This window comes from Bos indicus, chromosome 9 (genome assembly GCF_029378745.1).
Source record: "Bos indicus isolate NIAB-ARS_2022 breed Sahiwal x Tharparkar chromosome 9, NIAB-ARS_B.indTharparkar_mat_pri_1.0, whole genome shotgun sequence".
NCBI lineage: Eukaryota > Metazoa > Chordata > Mammalia > Artiodactyla > Bovidae > Bos > Bos indicus.
The window spans coordinates 85,825,522-85,849,463 of NC_091768.1; the positions used below are offsets into that span (position 1 = coordinate 85,825,522).

Below are 23,942 nucleotides of genomic sequence, written 5' to 3' on the forward strand. Positions count from 1 at the left end.
AATTGGGATATGTAAGCCTTCCAACTTGGCTCTTTTTCAGACTGTTTTAGCTATTAAAATCCCTGGAGATTCCATATGAGTTTTAGGCTGGATTTTTCTATTTCTGCAAAAAGAACCATGAGATTTTGATAGGGCTTGCCTTGGATCTGTAGATCAGTTTGGGTAGTATTGTCATCTTAACAATATGAAGTCTTCCAATCCATGAAACAGGCTATCCTTCCATTTATTTACATCTTATTGGTCTTTCAGCATTGTTTTGTGGTTTTCAGTATTAAAGTCTTGCCTCCTTAGTTAAGTTTAAGTATTTTATTCTTATTGTTATTTTTACATATGATAACATTAATTTTCTTTTCAAAATGTTCATTATCAGTATGTAAAGATGGAACTGACTTTCATACATTAATTTTGTACTCTGCAACTTTGTGGAATTTCGCTATTATCTCCAGTAGAGTGTGTCTGTGCCTGTGTATAATCTTTAGTGTTTTCTGCATGTAAGACCATGTCACCCAAGAACAGAGGCAATTTCATTTCTTCTCTTCCAGTTTTGATGCCTTTTATTATTCATTTTAAAGTGACCAAAACAGTACTTCCCAAGAGTTCCACCAAGATCATAGGAATTAGAGTTCCAGAGTTTCAAATAGACATTTCATGGTGTGATCATCAAACTTTATGACATGAAAATGAAGGGAGTTCGCTTTTTTTCATCTCTTACACAATGATTTTGTTTATTAGGACATTTCTTCCTTAAATTCTGGAAACAACTCTGCCTCCATGTTTTCAGTCTCTTGTTTCCTCTTGTTAATGCTCCATACAGCCAGTCATCTTTCCAAAATATACGCCTTTTCTTACATTCCTATGTTTCACAAAAGGCTGAGGAGCTTCCCAGGTGGTGCAATGGTAGAGAATCTGCCTGCTAATGCAGGAGACATGGATTCGATCCCTGGGTTGGGAAGAACCCCTGGAGGAGGAAGTGGCAACCCATTCCAGTATTTTTGCCTGAAAAATTCCATGGACAGAGGAGCCTGGCAGGCTACAGTCCACCGAGTCACAAAAAGTCGGACACGACTGAGTGACTAAGCTTGCATGCATGCACAAAAGGCTGATGGTTTTCCAGTTTTACAAGATAAATTTCAAAATTTTTGGCAGACTCAAGACCCTATGTGATCTGGCTTTAATCAGTTTCTCTACTCCCATCTTTCATCCTTTGCCCTAACAGCCTCTACTCCATCCACACTGGAGCCTGCATGCGTTACTGATCAGAACTTGTATTTTCATGCTCTCTGCTTTAATTTGTGCATTTCCTGAAAGGTCTTCCTCCATATTTTCCAGATAAAAATCCATGCCTCCTTCAAGGTGACGTCCAGCTGCCACCTCCTCTGAAACTTTAGCATCCTCGAGTATATTTTCATAGCTTTCTGTTCGGCACTTTGTTAAATTAGCTTGCAACACAAAACCTAACAGGTGTCCTGGAGTATCTGAATTAATTGTCTATCAACCTCCTTGAGGTTGAAATTATGAGCTCCTTGAGCAAGAAAGGCATGCCTAGCACAGTGTTCAGCTCCTATAGCCTGTTTGAGAAATATTTAGTGCACAAGCTTGTATTTGAGTGGTCATTCTTCTTGGCTGCTTTTAAGAGCTTGTTTTATGTCTTCCAACTACAGACTCAGTCTTTATACTTGCTTTGCATTTAAGTAACAAATGATGGCATATCTATAGTAAATATAACCCTCCCACTATCTTCTTGTCCCTGATTTCCTAAATCAAGCACCAGATTCCATTGCAACTAAAGCAAACAAATAGACAAACAAAAGGCCCACAGAGTTATTCATTTGAAAACACTGCATGTTATGGTGTTGTGTGCAAGGTTCTGAGACTTTACCATTTATAATAATAAATGTGTCATATGCTAGCCAGCAGCATGTCCTAGGACTATGAGGTCATCAAAGGAACCATATCTGTGGTTTTCAATGCATCGTTTTGGGTCTCTTATCCTCTAGTTCTAAAGACTAACAAAATATAAATGTAAATCATGAATCCAAAGAATCATGAAGAATAAATACCGTAACTTGGGACTCTTTGTGATTCAGACCCAACTCGAAGGAGAGAGATCACAAAGCCCCAGTCATCCCTAGTGGGTCCTTTGGTGTCCGTCTCACTGGGTACTGTCCTGATTAATAGCATCTGCATCAAGGGAGAGGTTATAAGACTTTATCCATTCAGAGAAACAGGACAGTGGTAGAACCTCACATAGTTAGATGGCAAGGAGAGAGGCTTGTCTCATTTAGGGAAAAGTTACTATAAAACCAGTTGCTGAGAAAGCATTATATTAAGTATTGGTTTGTTGAGCCCCTTTCAGAGGGTAAATCACAACCATCACCTTGACATCAGCTGTCAGAATGAAACGGGCACTTCTTAAACGGGTGCTCTCTGGCGCATTTGTTTGTTCACTTCGGTGACATTTGTGGAGCACTTGGATGTGCCACTTTGTGCTACGTGTTCAGGTTGCAAAGGTGAAAGGGGAGACTCTGCCGCCGTAGTGTTTACGATGCAGAAGTTAAAACCCCCTCACTCCTGCTCACAGAGATTCATGCACACACTTAGTTATCATTTCCTCAGCAAACTGCTTCTTCATAGACGGCTCAAAAATAAGCTCAGCCTTTCCCAGTTGGACGGAGGGCCAGCGATACCATATGCTCCCTCCACTTTCAGCACAATTTCCCAGAAGCTCTAGAATGTCTTACAGTCCTGGGACGTTCCTGGCGGTCCAGTGGTTAAGACTGACGGCTCGCAGTGCAGGAGTCACACGTTCCATCCCTGGTCAGGGACCTAAGATTCCCCCATGCCCTGTGGCATGGCTAAAAACAAACAAACAAAAAAACAGAATGCCTGGCCTTTGTTACTGAAAGATGTTGGCGAATGAAGACAGTCTATTCAACATTGGAGAGAGTTTTCTGAAGAGAGGCTGTCTACCCCGTGTACTTTGCTAGCTGTCTCTGTGCGAACAACCCACACCATGTTCAGTCACACCGTTCATTACTGTGCCCGACCACCATTGGCAGTGGTTTGCTTGTACTTGATGGTAATCCCGATGTGTGTGACACTTGCCCCTCTTAACCTGACTTTAGTCTGTCCTGTGTTTTCCTGGAGACTCAGCAAGAAACTCCATCCAAAATACTGCTTCTCACTGATGCTCCATTTGCCTGATAGCAAGTAATTAATTTCAGATAATTCCCACTGTGTACTACTCCAGCTGCCTTGGGTTCAGGGCTTTGATTATCTTTTGTGTGAGGGCCAGGGCTTATACTGAGATGTAAATAGCCCACTGGCCCTAGTCAGGAATGCCCAGGCCATGAAAGTTTCAGAGATCATAAGGTCTTTGTCACCAGACCTCAATGCCTATATTGATGCCTGTCATGCTTTAAGATTTCATTTGCGTTGATTCATAGGTTCCCCCACCCCCAGAACTGGCAGTCGATAATTGCATGTTGTTTCACAATAAATCCATATGCACATTCTTGGTTTCCAAGAGTATGAAGTACTAAAGATAGTTACCAGGGGAAGTGAAAAATAGCTTTCTCTTTGCCAGAGGGGAATCTGTTCTCTGCTGTTATTCATTAATAACAAACTTCTGTTGTGAGTGTCAGAGTTTTTAAAAAGAGTTTCTGGTTGAGAACTTAACGGGATCCCTTGTTAATCATCTGAATGTGTATTTTAATATTTTTCATTTTATTTTAGTAACTTGTGTTTTCCTTTACCTCCTGCAGGAGGAAGGTTGTAAGAGTTCTCATTTTAAGCTTTCACCTTTCTGTGTTGAGGTTCAGTTTGCCTTCTGATTAAGAAAATGTTTAAAGGAATTTATGCTCTCTGTCTTTCTGGGATTTCAAGCTTTTTACTCAAGGCATGAGTGAGTGAGTGAATGAAGTCGCTCAGTCATGTCCGACTCTTTGCAACCCCATGGACTAGCCTACCAGGCTCCTCCCTCCATGGGATTCTCCAGGCAAGAATACTGGAGTGGGTTGCCATTTCCTTCTCCATTACTCAAGGCATACATTTTAGTAAATCATAGTGTTTGTTTTTACAAAATTGGTAGGTAAGAGTTGGTGATCTGTGCCTGAAATTCTTGCAGTGAAATCTCTTTTCAAAAAATTTGTAATTGTCAATTATTTGATTATGATGCTATTCAGCTTATTTTAAAAAATACAATGTATATGGAAATATTAAAGCACCAGCAAGGGAAATAAAGCACAGAGCTCTTAGAGTCCATTGCAAGCATCTATTTTAGTCCTGTTTAGTTGTTTCACTTTATACAAACTGTGTTCCCGAAAAACTTGGAATTATGTTTTTGAATCTGGAGTTCCTTATGAGGATGAAGCAATTCTGGTGAAATGTTTTGTGAAGTTGAGTTATTTTGTAAAGCAAGTCATCGTTTCATAATTGATAACTTTTTACATTTGGGGGAATTTAGAGTTGGGAAATATTTGTGCAAGGAGAGCTATGTTATCACTGTGGAGTTATAATAATACCTTACATCCGTATGTGCATCTCCGCATAGCCTTTCATTCCATTTCTGAATATAGCTTTGCCAGGAACCTGGGGAGCCATGTGGCTGAACTGTGTCCAGATTTCGGGTAACGGAGACACAACATCAAGTGGTCATTTCTTTCACTTTTTACAAAGCACTATTTTAAGTGTTTCCTTGATTAAGGACTTTCAAGGTCACAACTAAAATATCCCTATAGTGTTGGCCTGATACAAAATTGTTAAATCTTTTGGGGGCTTTCTAAAATTATAAACCATAACCTTGGCTCTCACCCCTAGATGGCTTTTACTAAGGTTTTTCAGAGTCATTTCACCTGCCTCAATGACAGCCATTGTCTTCCAGACAGAACATTCAGGTCTGTTGTTATGCATGAAAAGATAGCTAGCTTTAGTCTAGTCTAGAACTTGCTAAAAGATAATGTGCTGAAAGCCAGGAGAACATTCCACAAAGTTAACTTTTTTAGTGGTTCTTAGGGGCAAATGCCTTAATTTCTATTATGGCCAAAGAAAAGGGCCACTTAGTACAGAATGCAGTTTAATCACTTAATATAGAATGCAGTCAGAGAACAGAGATCATGCTCTGGGGGTGTCTCTCAACAGGCAGAATGATGCTTCTGCTTGTCCAAGAGGCTTCTATAAATCCAAGGTGCACTTTTTAGAGTCTAAGACTCTGGGTGGAACCAGATTTTTTAAAAGAGGGCTGAATAACAAAATTCTTGAGTATAACTGATGAAATGAAAATGATTCTTATTTTGAATATGTTTCTTTTATTAGGGTGAACTTCTAGACAAAGTCCACAAGTTAAAATTTATCAGAAATTTTAGTTTTGTTTTTATATTACAAAGGTATCAAAAGAAAATAGAAATGAGTGTTAATAGATTTGTTGTTTGGGGAAATCCAATTCCCAAAGAAGACCTTTTTTAATGACAATACATGATGAGTTTACAGGGTTGTCTCCCACCTATAGATAGTACCAGTGTTTTTAAAGAACACAATTTTCATTTTTTTGCTAACTTTGAGTAAATATTTATTGAATGCATAAACTGTGAAGATTCAAACACACCTAGTTTTAGAGTTGACATTGTAGGTCCAGTAAACGTATCTTTATGAAAACGTTTGACCTTCTTTCTACCGTCATTTTGCTCTTAAATTATGGTGGTTCAGTCGGTAAAGAATCTGTCTGCAATGCAGGAGATCCTGGTTCAATCCCTGGGTTGGGAAGATCCCCTGGAGAAGGAAATGGCAACCTGCTCCAGTATTTTTGCTGGGAAATCCCATAGACAGAGGAGCCTGGCCAGGCTACAGTCTATGGGGTCATAAGAGTCGGACATGATTTAGTGACTAAACCTACCTACCTACCTTGAGAGAATAGATTCCAAGCATAAAAATAACTTACATTTCTAAATGTTAGTTGTTATTGTTTGCTTTCAATGGTATTAAAATTTTTTCTTTTAGTCTCTTTTCCTAGAGGATTTGTTTTTTCATAACTTAATCTATGGATTTTAGCTTAAAAGGATTCTAATTGGCAGTTAAGTTTTGATTTGTGGCTAGAAAATGGTTCTGCTTGTTGTAACTTTAACACTTATACTCGCTAGGCTTAAATACAGGATGGTTGGATGTCCACTTTGGATCTTTGTTTCTTGAACAGAAGAGCTTTACTCAACTTGTTTGACTTCTGATTTGACCAGGAGAAAGAAGAAAAGTTTGACCTAGCCTTAATTTGCCAGAGGGCTTTTGTACCCTTGGGACTGCATGTTTATGCCATGCCGTGTTACACTGTGCCCGCCCTGGCACCACCCCCCCCAAAAAAAATTAACACTTTTCTAAATCTTGCTGAATAGCTTTTATTGATTCTGGTCTTTTAATGCACACTTGAAGTCTTGAGATAACTATTCAGACTTTTATGGATACCTTCTATAAATTTCCTTTGTATTTGGCTGGGTGGGAAGAAGAAATATTCCTCAATTTTAACAGACGTGATTTTGCAACTGAAATGATAGTACAATAGAGACTTATTAAAATTCTCTTTAGAAGAGTGGAAGAAATGATTCTTTAGACCTGTAGTTTATGGTGAGACAGAGATAAAATCAGTCTGTTGAAATAACATGTAACAAAGTCTGTGAGAAACATGAGCTTTGTTCTCATTGGACGTAAGCTGACCAAGAACCATGGCTTAGACGACTTCTTGTCATTTATTCCACACCACCCTCTATCCCCAGCCTTCTCCCTGGGAGAAGGGCCAAAGTTTGAGGTATGTGTTTGCTGTGAGTCCTTAAGATCATCATCTTTAAACAGAGTTAGGCAGGAAGGAGGCTCTGGCCTAGGGAAGGCCAGGCATTTGCCCAGCGTGGGCAGGCGAGGGGGCTGGTTAAACTCACAGACGTGAGTCAGACTTTGGGTTCAGATCCCAGCTCTGCCACCTATTAGCTCTGCAAGTTTTTTCATCTTTTTGAGCCTCCAAACCCGAGCCAAGTATATGTACCCGACACGGGTGTCTCAAGTATTAAATGGCACCAAATAAACACCCAGTGAACGCCAGCCTCTATTACTTTGTGTGACGATCGTCTGCCTTTCCATTCGCTGGCATTCTTGAAATGCTTGAGTTCCCGTAAAAGTTTATTTTTGTGTGTGCCATTAACATGGGAGCAGTGCTTATGTTTTTGCATATTATGGCAGATGGCTAGAGTTTTCAGAACAAGCGTAATGTAAATAATGTGTATTTACTTGGTTATGCCTTTACCCAACACACAATCAGTTTATTTTCTGTTTCAGAAGGCATAAGTGTACGTGGGCTGAGTAGCGGCTCTGGTGTGATTTCAGTAACACATGTGACCTTAGGATTAGTGTCTGGGAAAAATGATACTTAATTGTTTTGAAATTATCTACGATTGTATAGTGACAGTGAGATGGGCTGATCGAGCATGTGGTTGTGTGCTCATCAACCTGTTATGTTGGGGGCTGCTCTTACTGCAGGCCCAGAAATCATTGGGAATTTGGCTCTTTGCACCTGGCAAACTAGGGCTTCCCTGGTGGCTCAATGATAAAGAATCTGGCTACTAATGCATGAGATGTGGGTTTGATCCTGGGTTGGGAAGATCCCTTGGAGAAGGACATGGCAACCCACTCTAGTATTCTTGCCTGGAAAATCCCACGGACAGAGGAGCCGGGTGGGCTGCAGTCCTTGGGGTCACAGAAGAGTCACACAGGACTGAGCGACTAAATGACAACAACCTGGCAAACGAGCCAGGAACATCTCTATCTTCACTGGTTTGTACGGTCACAGGGAGCTGAGGGTCCTGCCTGCAGACCCTCCTCAACACATCAGAGATCACACGAACAAAAGCAAACAATGACAAAATATCCAGACACAACGTAATCTGAGGATTATGTAACCTATTGTTAGCATTTTAAAAATTTAAGAGTTTGGAGGCACATTCTGGTCTGTTTTGACTTTTCTTTTTTAAGATTTTCCTTTCATCCTCAGCTTCATCTTTATTTACTTTTTTTTTTTTTTTTTTCAATTTAAAAAAATGTTGGCTGCACTGTGCAGCTTATGAGATCTTAGTTCCCTGACCAGGGAATGAACCTGGGCCCTTGGCAGTGAGAATAGAGTCGTAACCACTGGACTGCCAGGGAATTCCTTGTTACTTCTTTTATTAGGTCGAGCCATGTGAACTGGAAATATTAGCTTTTAACCTCTAAAATTGGCAGTTTCATCTGTCCAACCTAATGCATAAATACCAGACAAGACATACAACATTTTCCCTGCTAGCCGATTATATCTAAATAGAGATACTTGTGATATAATATGGGTTAAAGATTGGCATTTAGATTTGCATTGCCAATTTCTTATTTTGCTTTTGGGATGAACCTCAAGGAGATTGGGGTAAGAGGATTTTCATTACTTGCTTAATGATATTGTTTCATTCCGTGTTAATTCCTCATTAAATCTTCTGCTCTGATGCCAAATCTTATGATAATGGGTGGGCTGGTGAGAGACCCAAATGCTATCATGGTTCATGAGTCAGATTCAGACTGAGGGTCACTTCCAGCGTAAGCCAACTTACTAAAGTCACAGGCTGCCCATCACTTGTTCAGAGTTCATTTGAACTATAAGTTAACAGTTACCCATTATATCAAAGCTCTTAGAACTGTACTCAGTCACCAAGGGGATTCATTTGGAAAGCAGTATTTTAACACACCAAATTCTAATTCAAATCCCAATCACAAAATGATTTCTATAGATCCCTTTATTCTCTTCTCTGCCCCTGTTTCTCTTTGTACTACAGTTTCTGTCATATCTTGTTGACTGAACTATTACTAGTATAATTCTAATCGCATTGCATAATTAGTTCCTACAAGGACACGTCTTGCCCTGTGCTTTTGACCCAGATGAAAGAATGTAGATGAAAGAATGCCATCGTGAACATTCTTTCCCTCATTCATTGTGCAAACATTATTGAATACCTATGACAGGCCAGTCCCTATCCACAGGGGTTTATATTTGAGAAGAGACAGAGAAGTGGACAGCATGACTGAGGGCTTAATTGGAATATTTCTACTGAGCGTGTGACGTGCACACAGAAACTCCATTAGGCTCAGTGAGGGAGTGTAGAAAGCCCAGAAAAGATGACTGAAGCTCAGCAGTCGCTCACCAGGAGAAGGAAGAGAACTGTGTCAGGTAGAGGGAGCAGCAAGGCCAGGGGCTTAGGTGAGTGAGTGAAAGTCACTCGGTCATGTCCGACTCTTTGCGACTCCATGGGCTGTAGCCTGCCTAACTCCTCTGTCCTGGAATTCTCCAGGCCAGAATTACTGGAGTGGATATCTCTTCCCTTCTCCAGGGGATCTTCTCAACCCAGGGGTTGAACCAGGGTCTCCTGGATTGCAGGTGAATTCTCTACCAGCTGAGCTACCAGGGAAGCCCTGGGCTTAGGTGAATAGGTGGGTAAATCTTCACACTTGGATCATATCAGAAAATGGATTAAAATAGTTTGATTTGATTGTTTAGTTGTTGAGTCATATGCAACTCTTTTGCAACCTTGCAGGTTGTAGCCTGCCAGGCTTGTCTTTCCATGGGATTTCCCAGGCAAGAGTACTGGAAATGGTTGCTATTTCCTTCTCCAGGGGATCTTCCCAACCCAGGGATCAAACCCTCATCTCCTGCATTGGCAGGCGGATTCTTTACCATGAGACACCTTTAAAATAATATAGATTTTCCTATCGAAATTTTTACTTCCACGGTATTGATTCTATTCTTTGCTCATTCTTATTAATATTTACAAGTTGGTTCTGTGATAGGTTGTTTGGTCTGCATTTCCTTATGACTGCAATTTTTTTAAATTGAAGTATAGTTAATTTACAACACTATGGTAGTTTTAGGTGTACAGTGAAGTGATTGCATTTCTCACACATACTCACATATTCCTCTTCAGATTCTTTTCCACTATAGGTTATTACAAGATCTTGCAATATAGATTACAATATAGTTACCTGTGCTATATAGTCCTTGTGGGCTATCTCTTTTATACATACTAGTGTGTATATGTCGATCTCAAATTCTTAATTTATTTCCTCACCTCTTTCTCCTTTGGTAACAATAAGTTTGTTTTCTATGTTTATGAGTCTATTTCTGTTATATAAATAAGTTCATTTGTATCTTTTTTAGATTCTACATATAAGTGATACCATATGATATTTGTCTTTTTTCTGATTTACTTCATTCAGTATGATAATCTCTGCACCCATCTGTGTTGCTGCAAATGGCATTATTTCATTCTTTTTTATGACTGCATAGTATTCCTGTGTGTGTGTGTGTGTGTGTGTGTACACACATATGTGCATACATACATACATACATACATGCCACATCTTTATCTGTTCCTCTGTCAACGAACATTTAGGTTGCTTCCATGTATGACTGCAGTTTTAAAATTCATATCATTATGTTTTGCATCTTGTCTTTGAGGCCTCATTTAATTGAATTCATATTCTTCCTAAACTATTTATAACGAGAAGCAACTGTTGAGGCTTTCTTCCTGTTCCTTGAGTTTCGTGTTCTTCTGATAGAGAGATGGGGATCAAGAATACAATCACTGTGTTGGCCCATGCCTTTTCTGTCTCTCTCTTTCCCCTCCTTGTTACAGTTTGGGTCGTTTCATGCATTTCTTTTCATTTTGATCATGCGTGGGTAGTTCAGGTCACATTTTCTATTTGTTCTGATATAATGAGGATCACTTTTTGACCCATTTGCCATACTGCCAGATGATGCGGTGTTTTCTTTATTTATTTTGTGATCCATTCATGTTTGTTGTTGCTGTGTGTGTGTGTGTGCCAAGTCACTCAGTCATGTTCGACTCTTTGCGACACTATGGACTGTAGCCCCCCAGGCTTCTTTGTCCGTGGGATTCTCCAGGCAGGAATATTGGAGTGGATTGCCACTTCCTTTTCCAGGAATCTTCCTGACCCAGGGATTGAGCCCTTATCTCCTGTATCTTCTCATCGGCAGGCGGGTTCTTTACCACTAGTGCCACCTGGGAAGCCCCTGTTGTTGCTATAGCCTAATGTAAGAGCCCGAGGAGGGGGAAACCAAACTGAGCTGGAATGTGGTCTTCACTGGGATACCTGGGCTCAGACTTCCTCCTGCTAAGAGTTTGCTAAACGTTCTGCATCACTGTTCACATTGCTTGCTTAAGGTTGGAGGAATGGGTCTGCCAGAGCCAGCCTGCTTTTAATTCATTCCTCTCATCCCTGGTGAATTTCTAGAGGCTTCTTTCCAATCAAGACCAGCTTTACACTTGACTTTCCATCTTTTCACTCATTCCTCTCCTGAAGTGGTTTCTGCTGCTCCTAGAGCAGAAGATAGAGAGGGCCACACACTTTACTTCCTTTTCTGTGTCTTCAGAAATTTGTTTCTTAACGTGATCATGTAGTTCTGAAGTTTAATATGTTAGGTTATGTATCTTTGGATGCTCTTGGTGTAGAATTTTTGCCAGTTTTTAGTAATTGTGTTTTTTAGGGCGCTGTTCATTTTGTTACTTGTTGTGGGAAGAATATTCTGTGATTTAGCTTTCAGCAGTCATCATGACCTGATTGTTTTGCCAGTTAGATGACCACAAACAACCTTTCTAGCTCTAACTGATTCATTTTCTAAGGATTCAGCCAAGATTTCTTCTGTTTGGAAGTAAATTTGCTTATTATTTATTCAACAAACATAAGGAGAAGTATGTTAAGGTCATAGATCACGACTCTGGGAGGCACCGTAGGCCCACCTGCCTCCATCTTCAACAGATGCCCATGCCGATTGGTGGCCTAAGTTTTGGGTCAGAGGAAAGAACTTGGTGTCTGCACCTTCCCTCCGTTGCCATGCAGGCTCCACCAGTTCTCCATATTTTTACATTGTCATGTGCCTAGTCAAGGTTGTTTAGCAGCCCTGTCCAAGAAGGCATCATGCCTGATCCATGAATCAGTCCGTCTAAGATGCCATAAAAGCAATGTGACTTTGCAAACACCACCCAGTCCCTTGGGAGACTTACCGCTTCTGGGATGAAAACTTCCATCAGCTCTAGAAACTAGAGCCTCAAACGCCTATGTAATTGCCCTAGTTGGCAGTCTTGCTCGGAATCATCCTTTTTCCATGGCACGGGCTGTGTGAGAATTGAAGGCACTTGGGAATGAGTGGGTTTGGTGTTTGGCTTTAGTCTTTAGTGTGCCTGACACCATGGATGTGTTTTGGGTAACACTCCCCTACTCTTTACAGAGAGAGCTATAGAATTGTTGCCTACTTTCCTATAACTTTTTCATCTCAACTTCCCTATTTTGTACGACCAGCAGGGGTCTCTGACCTGTGGGCAGGGTGGCGTAATCTCAAGCAGTCAAATCTTCCAAAGATTTACAGAATGAAGGGGAAGTCGGTTCCTTTTCCGTCACTTAACATCTCTCTTCCCCCCAACTCCTTTCACGAGAAGGAAACGCATTTTCTCTGCTCCATGGAAACTTGCAGAATCATGATGGGTGAGCTTACTTGTTACTGAAATCTCCCTAGACTTGGCTGTAAGGTTCCTGAGGTCTTATATTTTCTTTCTTCCTTACAGTGAAAGTAGCAACATTATTTGGGGGTAACTAAAATCAATTTAGAGTTTGTGAGTTTTAAGCAAAAGAAGAGAGTTTATTGGGGATCATAGTATCCCTTCCTTGTTCCTTTGGCTTTATAGTTCATTTTTCAATAGTTTCTTTCAATGAATTAAGTGCTGACAAGCCTTTGCCTCTAGGGGATGGTAACATTACCTCAAATTCTCACATACTTTATACAAATACGAGTATCATGTAATTATCTTCTCCTCCTCTGCCTCCTTCTCCTCCGCCTTCAAATCTGGCGACAACTAGTTAATTTTGAAACTGCCAGAGAGATTATTTCAGTGTTACACTGCACCTCTGGGAGAAGAATGGAATTTCATCTTTTTTTCCATATGCTGACTAAAATCTCTTCATTTCAGAGGACAATGATGTCACCAGCTAATGAACAAAATATTTCTTGCTAAACAGATGAGTCCTCCCCTGACTCCTTTGTGAAATAAGGGGGAAAAAAAACCCACAATGTGTTTCCTATTTTATATAGTTACTCTGACAACTCATTAACACTTTTGAAAGTAATTCTAACTTCTTCAAAAAGTGAAACGGATTTTTATGTAAACATAAAGAATAGCACATTAACTGGATGGCTGTGACCGGAAGGCCCCCGCCGTGGCCGGACGGTGATGCCTGGTGATGCTGATATGAAAGCCAATATACTGCCCCTAAGGTAGGGAGTGACCTCAAATGCATCACTCCTTGGACCAGTGGAGGAAGATCAGGCACGTTGGAGGGATTATGAAATCAAGCTTGGAGAAGAGGAGAGCCGTGAAGCTGTTGTTGATCGGTGTCACATGCTGTTTATAAAGGGAACAGCATCAGCTGAGCTCTTCTTTGACTGTCCAGATAGGCAGGCATGTGAGGTCAGTGGGAGCCGTGTAAACAGCGGACTTTTAGGCTCATACAGGAACTTGGAAATGTCCTCAAAGCCATGGTGAGTGCCTGTCCCCTCACTGAAGCATGTCTCAGTTTCCCCAACCAGAAGTGAGTTCACCCATTTCTGAACCCCTGTATCTCTTGGTTCCTCTTGCCCATTTATCACAGTTGACTTATAGTAATCATATGTCTGAATTTCTCTTGGGACCTTCCTACCCCCAGACTTCTAGATTATAACCTTTTTAAGTCCAGGTCAAGCCAGCTTACTCATGTACTTTTGATTCTTTTCCCTTCCTAAGGCTTTATTATTTTTTTAATTTTATTTTATTTTTAAACTTTACAATATTGTATTAGTTTTGCCAAATATCGAAATGAATCCGCCACAGGTATACCCGCTTTAAATCAGTACATCCATCCATTGATTCCAATCAGGAAATATCTATTTATTGTAAATGGAAAAGAATATCGTGATATTCAGTGTTAGCAATTGTGTGCAGAAATAGGTATTCTTTTTATACTCCTTGTGAGAATTTAAAATAATAAAATGTTTCTTATGAGCAAATTAATATGTATCAAAAGACTTAGCAATATGCCCATTATTTACCCATCAATTCAAAAATCTAATCACTTATTCTAAAAAAACCCGATGTACTAGACACATTAAAAATTTTGTGACACAGTGTTCATCGGAGTATTTTTTATAATGCTGAAAAATTAGAAACATGCAAATGTTCCAATGATTGAGAGCATTATTTAAGTAAATTATAGTAGGTATCTATGACTGAATACCATTGAATCATTAATGCAGTGTTATATTTTATTTGCTAAATATTTGTTGATGTCGGCAGACGTTCAAAACATATTAATTTTTAAAAAACAGGTTATAAAACAGTTTGAGCAGTGTACATTGAGAACCCCAGTGTTTCTCCAAAGGAAACCCTGAGAGCAACAATGCCTCTCAAAGAGGGTCACAATTATAAGTGGGCACTTTGTTTCCATTTACACCTGTGTTCATGTGAGGGAGGCTTTGGGGGCCCTGATAGTGACTGTAACTGGGGGCTGGAGCCGCTGAAGATCACAAGGTCATTCTTTTTGTGTGTTTATTTTTAAAAAAGTAACAGAGGTGTATTGTGTGTGTGTGTGCATATAGGCACGCACACGAAGAAATAAGCCAAAATGTTACTAATGTTTCTGATTAAAAATATATAAGCATTTTCTTTTTTCCTGTATGTATATTTTCCAAAATTTCTAATGAAAAATAGATCATGTATTAATAGGGATAAACAATAAATGTTGCTGAAATACAGACAGAGAAATGGAGATGACAGTGCTCTTTGTCTTCTTGAAGTTTAGTGAAGGGCTAATAATAATGCGATAACATACTGAGCTCAGTCCCAAGATACTCTGTCGGGCTGCTGTGCAACCACCTGGGATAAGGAAGATGAGGAGGAAGGCCAGGAAGGCTTTCCAGAGGAGGTGACACATGAACTGAATCTTGAAGGAGGAGTAGGAGCTAGGGAAGTAGATGGGGCAGGCAGAGATCATCCCAGAAAGGAACCCACAAGTGCAGAGGTGTGCAGCCACATGAGAGATGGGGTGTCTGAGGTGCTGTGAGGAAGTCGGAGGATGGGAACCAGGTGCTGTGAGTGGCTGTTCCCACATAGTATCCACATAGCTGAGCACAGCATACACAGAAGCTGGAGATGCTCTGACCGTACAGGCCTACATTTCACAGTATGGCTTTTGAACTTTGCTCTGGGGACCTAAAGAGCATTCCCTTAGGGTGGGAGTCAGATGCTCAAATCTGTCCTCTGCAAATTTGCACACCTCTTGTGTGCTGGGTAAGTTCAAGTCCACTACCCAGCGAACAAGACCAGTGATGCTCCTCCTTCGTGAAGTGGATCCGCCCTGTTTCCTTCTTGCTTCCACCGAGAAACTTCCCTGGCTCAGCCTAGTTTTTCAAATATCCTGAGATTTCCTCTAATACAGAGCAAGGGCTGGGAGCTACGGGGCTGGAGAGTCTCAACTTCTTCAAATTGTGCATGGATTATCTGCCAAAGGCCCACCATGGGCACCCTGCATACGTGGCTTTCCACATGAAGTATCTCCATAAATATCTGACTCCTCCTGTGGCCATTTAGAAAGGGTGAGTAAGGAGCAGGAGGCCACTGTGAGGACAAATAGGAGATAGGTCCTATCTTTCACCGCCTCCCAGAACCTGGCTCATCAATGCCTGCCTCCTGCAGTCTTACACTGTAGAGGCTTTGCAACCTAACGGGCTCCCCTCCCAGTCAAGGTCTCCCTTCACCTTCTCAAGAACCCTAGGGGGCTTGCCACTGCCTATTTTATAAATGATAGTTCACAAGTGGCTTAAAGGGGACCTCAACCTGTGTCTGCAGGACTCCTGTGTTCTGGCTCCGAGTGCCACTCAGAATCATCTGTGCATCTCAACAACCTGCCCAGACTCAGTCTCGAACGTTGGCCATCATCACTTGCTTTCATGTGTCTTCCTTGCTTTTGCTATCTACACGGGCACCTAAAACAGCAGTTTGTAAGAATTAAAATAGGTCTTGTTTGAATTCCGATCAGCAATAGAATGCAGATGTAATAAGCACTTATTACCCAGCTCCAGTGGTCAGTTGTATGCAGTTATGTACACCATTTGTAAAAACAACAATACTTTAAGACAAATGTTGTTCAAATGTACGTGGAGGTACACCAAGCCCCATAGAAGTAGAGGGATTTGCTGGAGGACTTGGAAATTAATCCCAGGCTGTCCTAGCTCCAACGTAGAGACGTATTTCCCCACCATCTTTGGGGCGTACACATTTTCTTAGTTTCCATGAAATGACAGAGAAGCTCAAGTGAGACGTCTACTGACAGCCTTACGGAATTCTAAGCACGATGATGCTTGCAGTGTAGTTGTCAGTCTTGGGTGAAGAAAGCCCAGGTAGAGTTAGGGTGGTGCAGGAGGGAAGCCATGAAGCATCCCCATCGTCCTCTTGCCATCTACCATCTGGGAGACCAGGTCATGCAGATCCTTACCCCAGAGGCTGGGAATTGCAAGCGTTTGATAAATCCCGGTGTTTGAAGTCTGACATTGGGAAAGCACCTGTCACCATTTATGGTACACGTGGGGTTTCCCAGATGGCGGTGGGAAGGGGGCTTATGTGAAACCAGAGAGGGAGTCAGGGAAACGGCTTTGTGAAATTGGAAAGAGGTAGCCTAGGGAAGAAAGTTCCATAAATGATGAGAGGAGACACTTTTGGGGGGCAGAAGAATTGAGGGAAAGGGAGTTTCGTGAAGAGTACACGTGTGTTTGCTAAGTCGCTTCAGTCATGTCCGACTGTTTGTGACCCTATGGACTGTAGCCCACCAGGCTTCTCTGTCCATGGGATTCTCCAGGCAAGCATACTGGAGTGGGTTGCCATACCCTCCTCCAGGGGATCTTCCTCACACAGGGATTGAACCTGAGTCTCTTATGTCTTCTGCATTGGCAGACGGGTTCTTTACCACTAGCATCACCTGGGAAATCCTCATGCAGAGTGAGAGAATCCCAAGGCACCCAAGGAAGGAGAACAGGAAAGGTGCCCAGGAAAAGGAGCTCTGGTGGTCAGTGGTACCCCCTGGGATCTCTGCTGTGTGATGATCCAAAAAGAGTTGGGGGTGGGGGGCCCTTGCATAGTGTAAATAAAGATCTGCACGGTGGAGAGGCACCTAGGAGTGAGCAGTTCAGACTGCAGTGGGAATACATGACTTCCCCAACTGAGTGAATTTAGCCCTGAAAATACAGACATGGCCTGCAACCCATGTCTTGGATTCTTCGTAGGGGTTTTCAGTCCTGCCTTTTGAAATGATATTCTGTTTGAGTAGCAGCATGTGATGTCGCTCCCTAGACAGCCCTGAGAAAATTAAATGACCATCTCGTGACAGAGTCCCCATGCTCAAATTTTAGAATCCAAGAGAACTCAGCTGCTCCGAAACAACTGATCATTGAAATAGTTTGGTAAGACAGTTTTAGAAGCATCAGTGAAGGAGAAACGTCCTACATTTACTCTAGTGGCTAAAACGGAAAGAATAAAAAGCAGGGAGAGAGACAGAAAGTGACAACTTTAGGAGAAAAACCACAATCATAAGTTTTAATTCGGGAGTTTCAAAAATAGCCCTTGGAAGGTGTCTATTTTCAATCGCGACGACTCCCTTCAGGGGGTGTTGAGAAGACTTATCTGCAAAAGAGATCTTTTTTCAGTTCAGTCACTTGTGAGGGTGAGTCCTTGTCCCGGACTTGCTCAGATTCTCGAGTTCTTTTTTTTCTTTCTCTGGAATTCCATAGACAGTAATTAAGGAACTGGAGGCCAGCGGGAGGTCAGGGAGCCTTCGTCAGTGAAAACAGGGATTGTTTGCCACGTACAACACTCCCTTTTTTCCTTGTGGTGAATAGGAGATTTGCTTAGAGCTGATGACTTATGCCTTTCTTACAAGTTATGCAGTGAGCGAGGAACTGGGAGATCAGTCAGCAGGCAGCAAGCGGCTAATTGAAACCAGTGTCTTCACTTTCTTCTTCGGATCGTAAGCTGTCCCGGCGGAGCCTGCCCGATCATGTAACTCCCCGGGAGCATGGTCCGGGAGAGCCTCACCATCACTTTGCGATTACAGAGGGGTCGAGCGGGAGTGAAGAAGCGCTCCAAGTGGGGAGCGGGTGGGGGTCCCTGACACGCTCAGCATCACCCCCGAGGCCTGCTCAATGCCGAAGCCGGTAAGTTTGCTGGACTCATTTCATGCCGGGGGGTGGGGGGGCCTGTGCTTCTGTCACTTCAAGTAAAAGCTTTTCTCATCATTCCTGACTATGGTGCTTCCCCCTTTCCTGGTCAAGTTCCTCTTGATTCTTCCTTCTAGTCCCTTACTTCCCTACCTTGTAACCCAGAGCATTCTTTCCTAGCTTGCTCATTCAAGACTAAGGCATAGGTTTTGTGGGGAGAGCAGTGATTATTATTGAGAATAAAGCAGGATACGAGGTGTTGGGTGTACATGGGTTGGGAGCTTAGTTGCCACTCGCGGAGGCTTTTCACGCGAAGACTTGGCTTCGGGCAGTGTTGCAAACAGCTTTTCTCCTAAAGAAGATCGGTTTCCTTCTCCTAACATGAAGGTTTAGTACCATTGACATCGTGTGAATTTCACAGGCGAATACCTTGCCAATTTCAGAATACTTTTCAGGAGTGCATAAATGTACTGTTCCCTGCGTGGCTCCGGGGGAGATACGTTGATTTAGTCGGGACATGTTTGGAGCTGGGGAAGCAAGCTGAGTGAGTGTGTTTCTGCAGAAGGCGCAGTTGTAATCCTGTGCTCAGCAAGGTCTCCAGCGGTCCCCCAAAGGGTTCTAGTTGGTCCTTGCAAGTTCAGATTAGTCTTTATTACAAGAGGTTACTGCTTTGCCTGCAGGACTCTGCCACGCAGCTTTTGGAAAGCATTTGTTCTAGGGCATCACCGTTTGTGAGAACAGTTTGCTACGAGGTCAGGGGCAAGTGACACATCTGTTACGACCTGCAGTGACAGGCTTCAGTTTGATCAGTAAGGCCATGCTTTCAGTTTGCTCCGGCACATGCATTTTTGTATCTACAGATGCTATTAATTGTGTTCCCTTTTTTTCTGATTATCCTTAATGTAGCTGTGTTATAAAAAGTTCTCCGTGCTGGCTCCGTGTCTTTCCCATTAGAACATTGCAGATGTGTCAAGGACGCACATATTCCAAAAGAAGCTGAGAAAGAGGGAGGCTCCACCCTCTGTTGCAAGCCAAACGGGCCCCATAGTCTCCTCATTCAGCACCCTGGCGGGAGAATGGTGTACTCTCTCTTTAAAGCAACTATAGTTTTGTGCCTTGGCTTGGTCAATTTGTTATGGTTTAAAACTGTGGAGCCAGCTGTCTGCAATCTGATGTAATGTTGCCATGGAAACCAGAAATGAAACACTTAAGCATTCACCACAGAATTACTACATATAGCATTAGCCAAAGTAATTAAAAGTTGAGCCATATGGGCTTTCTGGTGGAAAAATCTGCAAGACGGAGGTTGGAAATCAAATGTTTCTATTTACAATATTGTAAATCCACTTTTCCACATCCTCTGGTGGGATAAATCTATTGCCTTTTCTACTAAAGATTTAGAGGTGAAGGGTTGTATACAGATGATTGAGTTTCCACCTTCTAATTTAGAATCTGGTCAAATTAAGGTTTATTTTAGTACTTTGACCTGGGCCAAGTCAGGGAGGGTAGGCGATACCATCTTGTGTTTGAATGTGTATAAACATATACTGTTATTTTTTTTCTCTTTAGTTTATTTAAAGCCTGGTTTTATAATAGCATTGAGTCTATTTCTTGGAATCAGTCATTCATTTTATATTCAATGCAGATTTCCTTCATCTTCTACAAAGTTCCTCTAAGTATGAGGATTCCTTTATACACACATATCTATTTCTTAATTTTAAAAAACTTAAAAGAGATTCTCACACCTCCATCTCACACGTACATTTCTGGGGGTGTATTTTCTGAATAAAAAGACAAGTCTCTTTTTTCCAACATTTGGGAAGTGGCACATGGTATTTAAAAGAAGAAACATGAAATGAGGAATTTAAACTTTACTGCCTAGTTTAAAAGAAAAATGCACGCCGTTTACAGAGTCTTTATGTTGAAACAGCTGGAGAGGATTTTTTTAAGGCAAATATTTCACAACTCTTCTTCCTCTGGACCCAGGAGGAAGTGAGAAGTCAACACCTCTCTCAATAAAAAGCATCCTTGGGATATACTGTTTACCTCCAGTGACTTCTGGGCTCACAAAGAGGAGATTTTCTATTTTAAAAATGATAATAATAAGATATACATATATTTCTTGAATGATTTTTTCCTACATTTCTCTTCATATAAGTAGTGCTGCGTCATCTATTTTGTCTAGTATCCCCAAACATGCTACTGCAAAGAAAGTTATTGGTTGCCATGATCTGTGATTTGTCAGTGGCAAATGCCTCCAAACTTTTAATATTTTTCAAAAATAATTAAAATAATAATTCAAAATTCTGAAGAGTTCTTTCTCAAAAAGTAGATGGAACATGTGAAAGTAATGAAATAAGTACCTGGAATATGTTCTTTTTCACCCCAGTGAATTTGAGAACAGGAAAGTAGGGCTGGTGGGGATGGGGAGGTGTCATTGCCTTTAAATCTGTTGTCCTGGTTTAACTATTTTGATTTCTTCCTGAAAATTTCCTTCTGATAGTGTGTTTCCTACAAGTGATTTGTATCTTTATGACTCAAGATTTTTGTATTATCCCTTTCCAGATCCTCTTTCTCTTTTTACTCCGCTTCCCACCCCTACACACACACTGCCACCAGCAACCCCAAGCTAGGTATGAGTGATATTCATTCTATGATGTAACTTCCCGAATCTTGCTTATGAACAACCTGTGCTTATTTCGGGGTGTCCCAGGTGGTGCTAGTGGTAAAGAACCTGCCTGCCAATGCAGGAGATGTAAGAGACATTGGTTCGATCCCTGCGTTGGGAAGATCCCCTGGAGGAGGGCATGGCAACCCACTCCTTGCCTGGAGAATCCCTTGGACAGAGGAGCCTGGCAGGCTACAGTCCATATCCCGTGGATAGAGGAGCCTGCGGACTACAGTCCATAGGGTCGCAAGAGTCAGACACGACTGAAGCAACTTAGCGCGCGCACACACACACACACACACACACGCTTATTTCATTTCCATGTGACTTCAGAATTTTTAATGTGAGGGTTATAGACAGTCTAGATTTGTAGGTACAGAAACTTTCCATGGTCGAATGTTGACTCTTCTTTTAGAAGTACTTGGCTTTTGAGAGACATCAAGGAGGCAGAATGTTTTTCAGTGTTTATGTGTAATTCCATGCCCTGTGGTTTTGTTCAGGTGCTGATTACCCAGAATGAGGGGTTAACCAAGTTCTCATTCCTCTGGTTGACCAGTCTGACTGTCCCATCATACACCAGCAAGTCATGCAAGAAAAAGTAAAGTTCCAATCAGACAATTATGTAGTAGAAGCTGTATTTATTATTTTATTTTAATGTGCTACCTTTTAAGTTTTAGACCAAATGCATTAAGCATGATGGCCAGCATGCAATGTGGCCAGCATGCAATGTATCCTCCTTCCACGATTATCTGGGGGCCTAATTTCTACTCTTCATTACCAGCAATTAACTTTAATTCTGAAATGTGTATGCTACATTTTACCTAGGACCTTTTTTTTTTTTTTTTTAAAGAGAAATCGGATGTAGATACTGATATACTTCACAGAAGGAAAGTCTGAGAAATACCCCTCTCCCGATGGCTTGCCGTTTCATGGGTTATAATAATTATTCTTTAAGGAGTGAATGGTTTGCTTATAATCTTGCAGGGAGAAAGTACAATGACTCCAATGCTGGGAACCCCAGGGCCAGGACAGAGGCCAGGAAGTGGGTCGTATATCCCTGACGGAGGGCCAGAGTGCTTACAGAAATATTTGTGGACTCACAGCAGACACTGTTTTTCTGCCTAAGTAATTACTAGAATCCCTACCTCATTTCCTCTTGAACTGTTCTCTGCTCACTCTTGTTTCCCAATTTAGCGTCTATAAAATTGGGATTCGTGAGAGCATTTCTTGGAAGGGGGGAGGTCTCCATATTAGACTCGGGTTCGGAGACGTGGTTTGGTTTTGGTTGGAGGCATGTCTGGTTGGAGGAAACCGAGGGAAGGTTGTTGGCAGGATGCGCGGGGTGAGCTGGAGCGGCTCGGAGTGGGCCTGGGCTGTGCCGAGGCTGCGCACTTCCGCCCGGCTCTGCGCCCCCGAGGATGCCGGCGCGCCCGACCCGGGCAGCACGTTCATTGACTTGGAGCCTCCTTTTGCTTTTTCACATTTTGAGCAGATAAAACAGAGGAAACTGCCTGTTGAATGTTGGAGCTGACTTGGAAACGAAAGCCTCATTTTGTTCACAAGGAAAGGATTGTTTTTCGCTTGGGTCATTGCTGCAGAGACTTTTTTTTTCCCCCTCTCTGTAATGTTTGATACTTGAGGGAAAACAGCTGGGCTGAGCATTCTTGAATCACTGCAGAACTGAAATGGGATGCTGGGGAATATGGACTGGACTGTATGGCTAAAAAGGTCAGCTTTTTCCCTTGTCCCTCGTGGAGGAATGCAGGCTCTTTCCCCAGGCTCTCCTTGGGAACTCTTGGAAGGAGCTGGGAGAGGCGGAAGGAGGGATGGGAGACAGTCCCCACAAATGGGACCGAGCATGGCTTTTTGCATCTCTTCCGTTTTCCTGCCCTGCTGTTTTTGATTTTCGGGGAGGACTGGAACAAGTCAACAGAATCTGGGTTTGGAGAAGTAGTCGATGACCACGTTAAACAGCAAGCCCTGATGGGCCAGGCAGAGGAGAGGCTGGTCCAAAGCACAGCACTGTAACTGGAATCACAGGGCTGCCTAGGGGAGCGTCCTTGCAGAGCTCTCTCAAAGAGGACGGGGAATTCATTGAGACAAATGCACCCCAGGCTGGGCCAGGCCATCAGTGTGTGTGGGGGTGCCTAGGACCTAATTCTCCACCAAATTAGACCTTAAAATGATGGTACGTGTCTCTCTATGAACCTGTTGGGCGGCTTTGTTGGTGCCCCAAGTTCAGCTGCAGAGCTGCCAGAGTTCAAACTGGCCGTGAGGCAGAGCTCCGCCCAGCAATTATCTGATTAACTTTTCCTTTGTTTCTTTGCCAGTCAAGAGAACAGTCGGAGGATGAGACGGAGGAGTCGGTGAAGTTTAAGAGGTTACACAAGCTGGTAAACTCCACTCGCAGAGTGAGAAAGAAACTCATCAGGGTGGAAGAAATGAAAAAGCCCAGCACAGAAGGTAACAAAGCAAACTCCGCCCTACTTATTCCAAAGCAAGTCATCTGGGGTCCATCTCTCAGTAGAAAATACAAAAGTGGAAAAATGGGTTCTGGCTGAGGCTGGCAGAGGGGGAATTTGGGGTTGCAGAGGGGGAATTTGGGGTTGCATGCGAGCAAGGCAGCACTGAGTACCTTCTGGAATGTAGGATCCTGGCTTTCCGGCGGCTTAGTTATTTAAATATTACAAAGATGGGGAGTGGCTAGTGTATGGCAATGAATTCTTCTCAAGATGTGGTCCAGCTTTCATTTGGACCTCATACCATTTTATATAAACTTTTATTTTAGAACACCTTCTGAGTTTGAGCCTTGGCTCCTAAAGGACTATGGTTCTCACCCAGTGAATTTAATCCAAATTTAATATATCCCCACCTCAAACAAACATCTAACAAACAAGGCACTTAATGTCCTTTCAGATCTCTGAGGGATGATTTCTTCTTCCTGTTAACGATCTCAAGTCTCAGTTCCAAAGA

General features: G+C 42.1%; 1 protein-coding gene across 4 annotated transcripts in view; it reads left to right on the forward strand.

The window, feature by feature from the left end:
- Positions 1-23,942, forward strand: part of SASH1 (SAM and SH3 domain containing 1) — a 190,015-nt gene that overhangs the window by 129,006 nt on the left and 37,067 nt on the right. For 2 of the 4 annotated variants that reach the window (XM_070796327.1, XM_070796328.1), the window contains one exon: positions 23,300-23,432. In XM_070796327.1, coding sequence (XP_070652428.1) covers positions 23,300-23,432 — 133 coding nt within the window. Of the gene's footprint in view, positions 1-16,240; positions 18,299-18,362; positions 22,698-23,299; positions 23,433-23,942 lie in introns of those variants that run through there. The other 2 variants (XM_019967562.2, XM_019967563.2) reach the window with 2 other exon arrangements.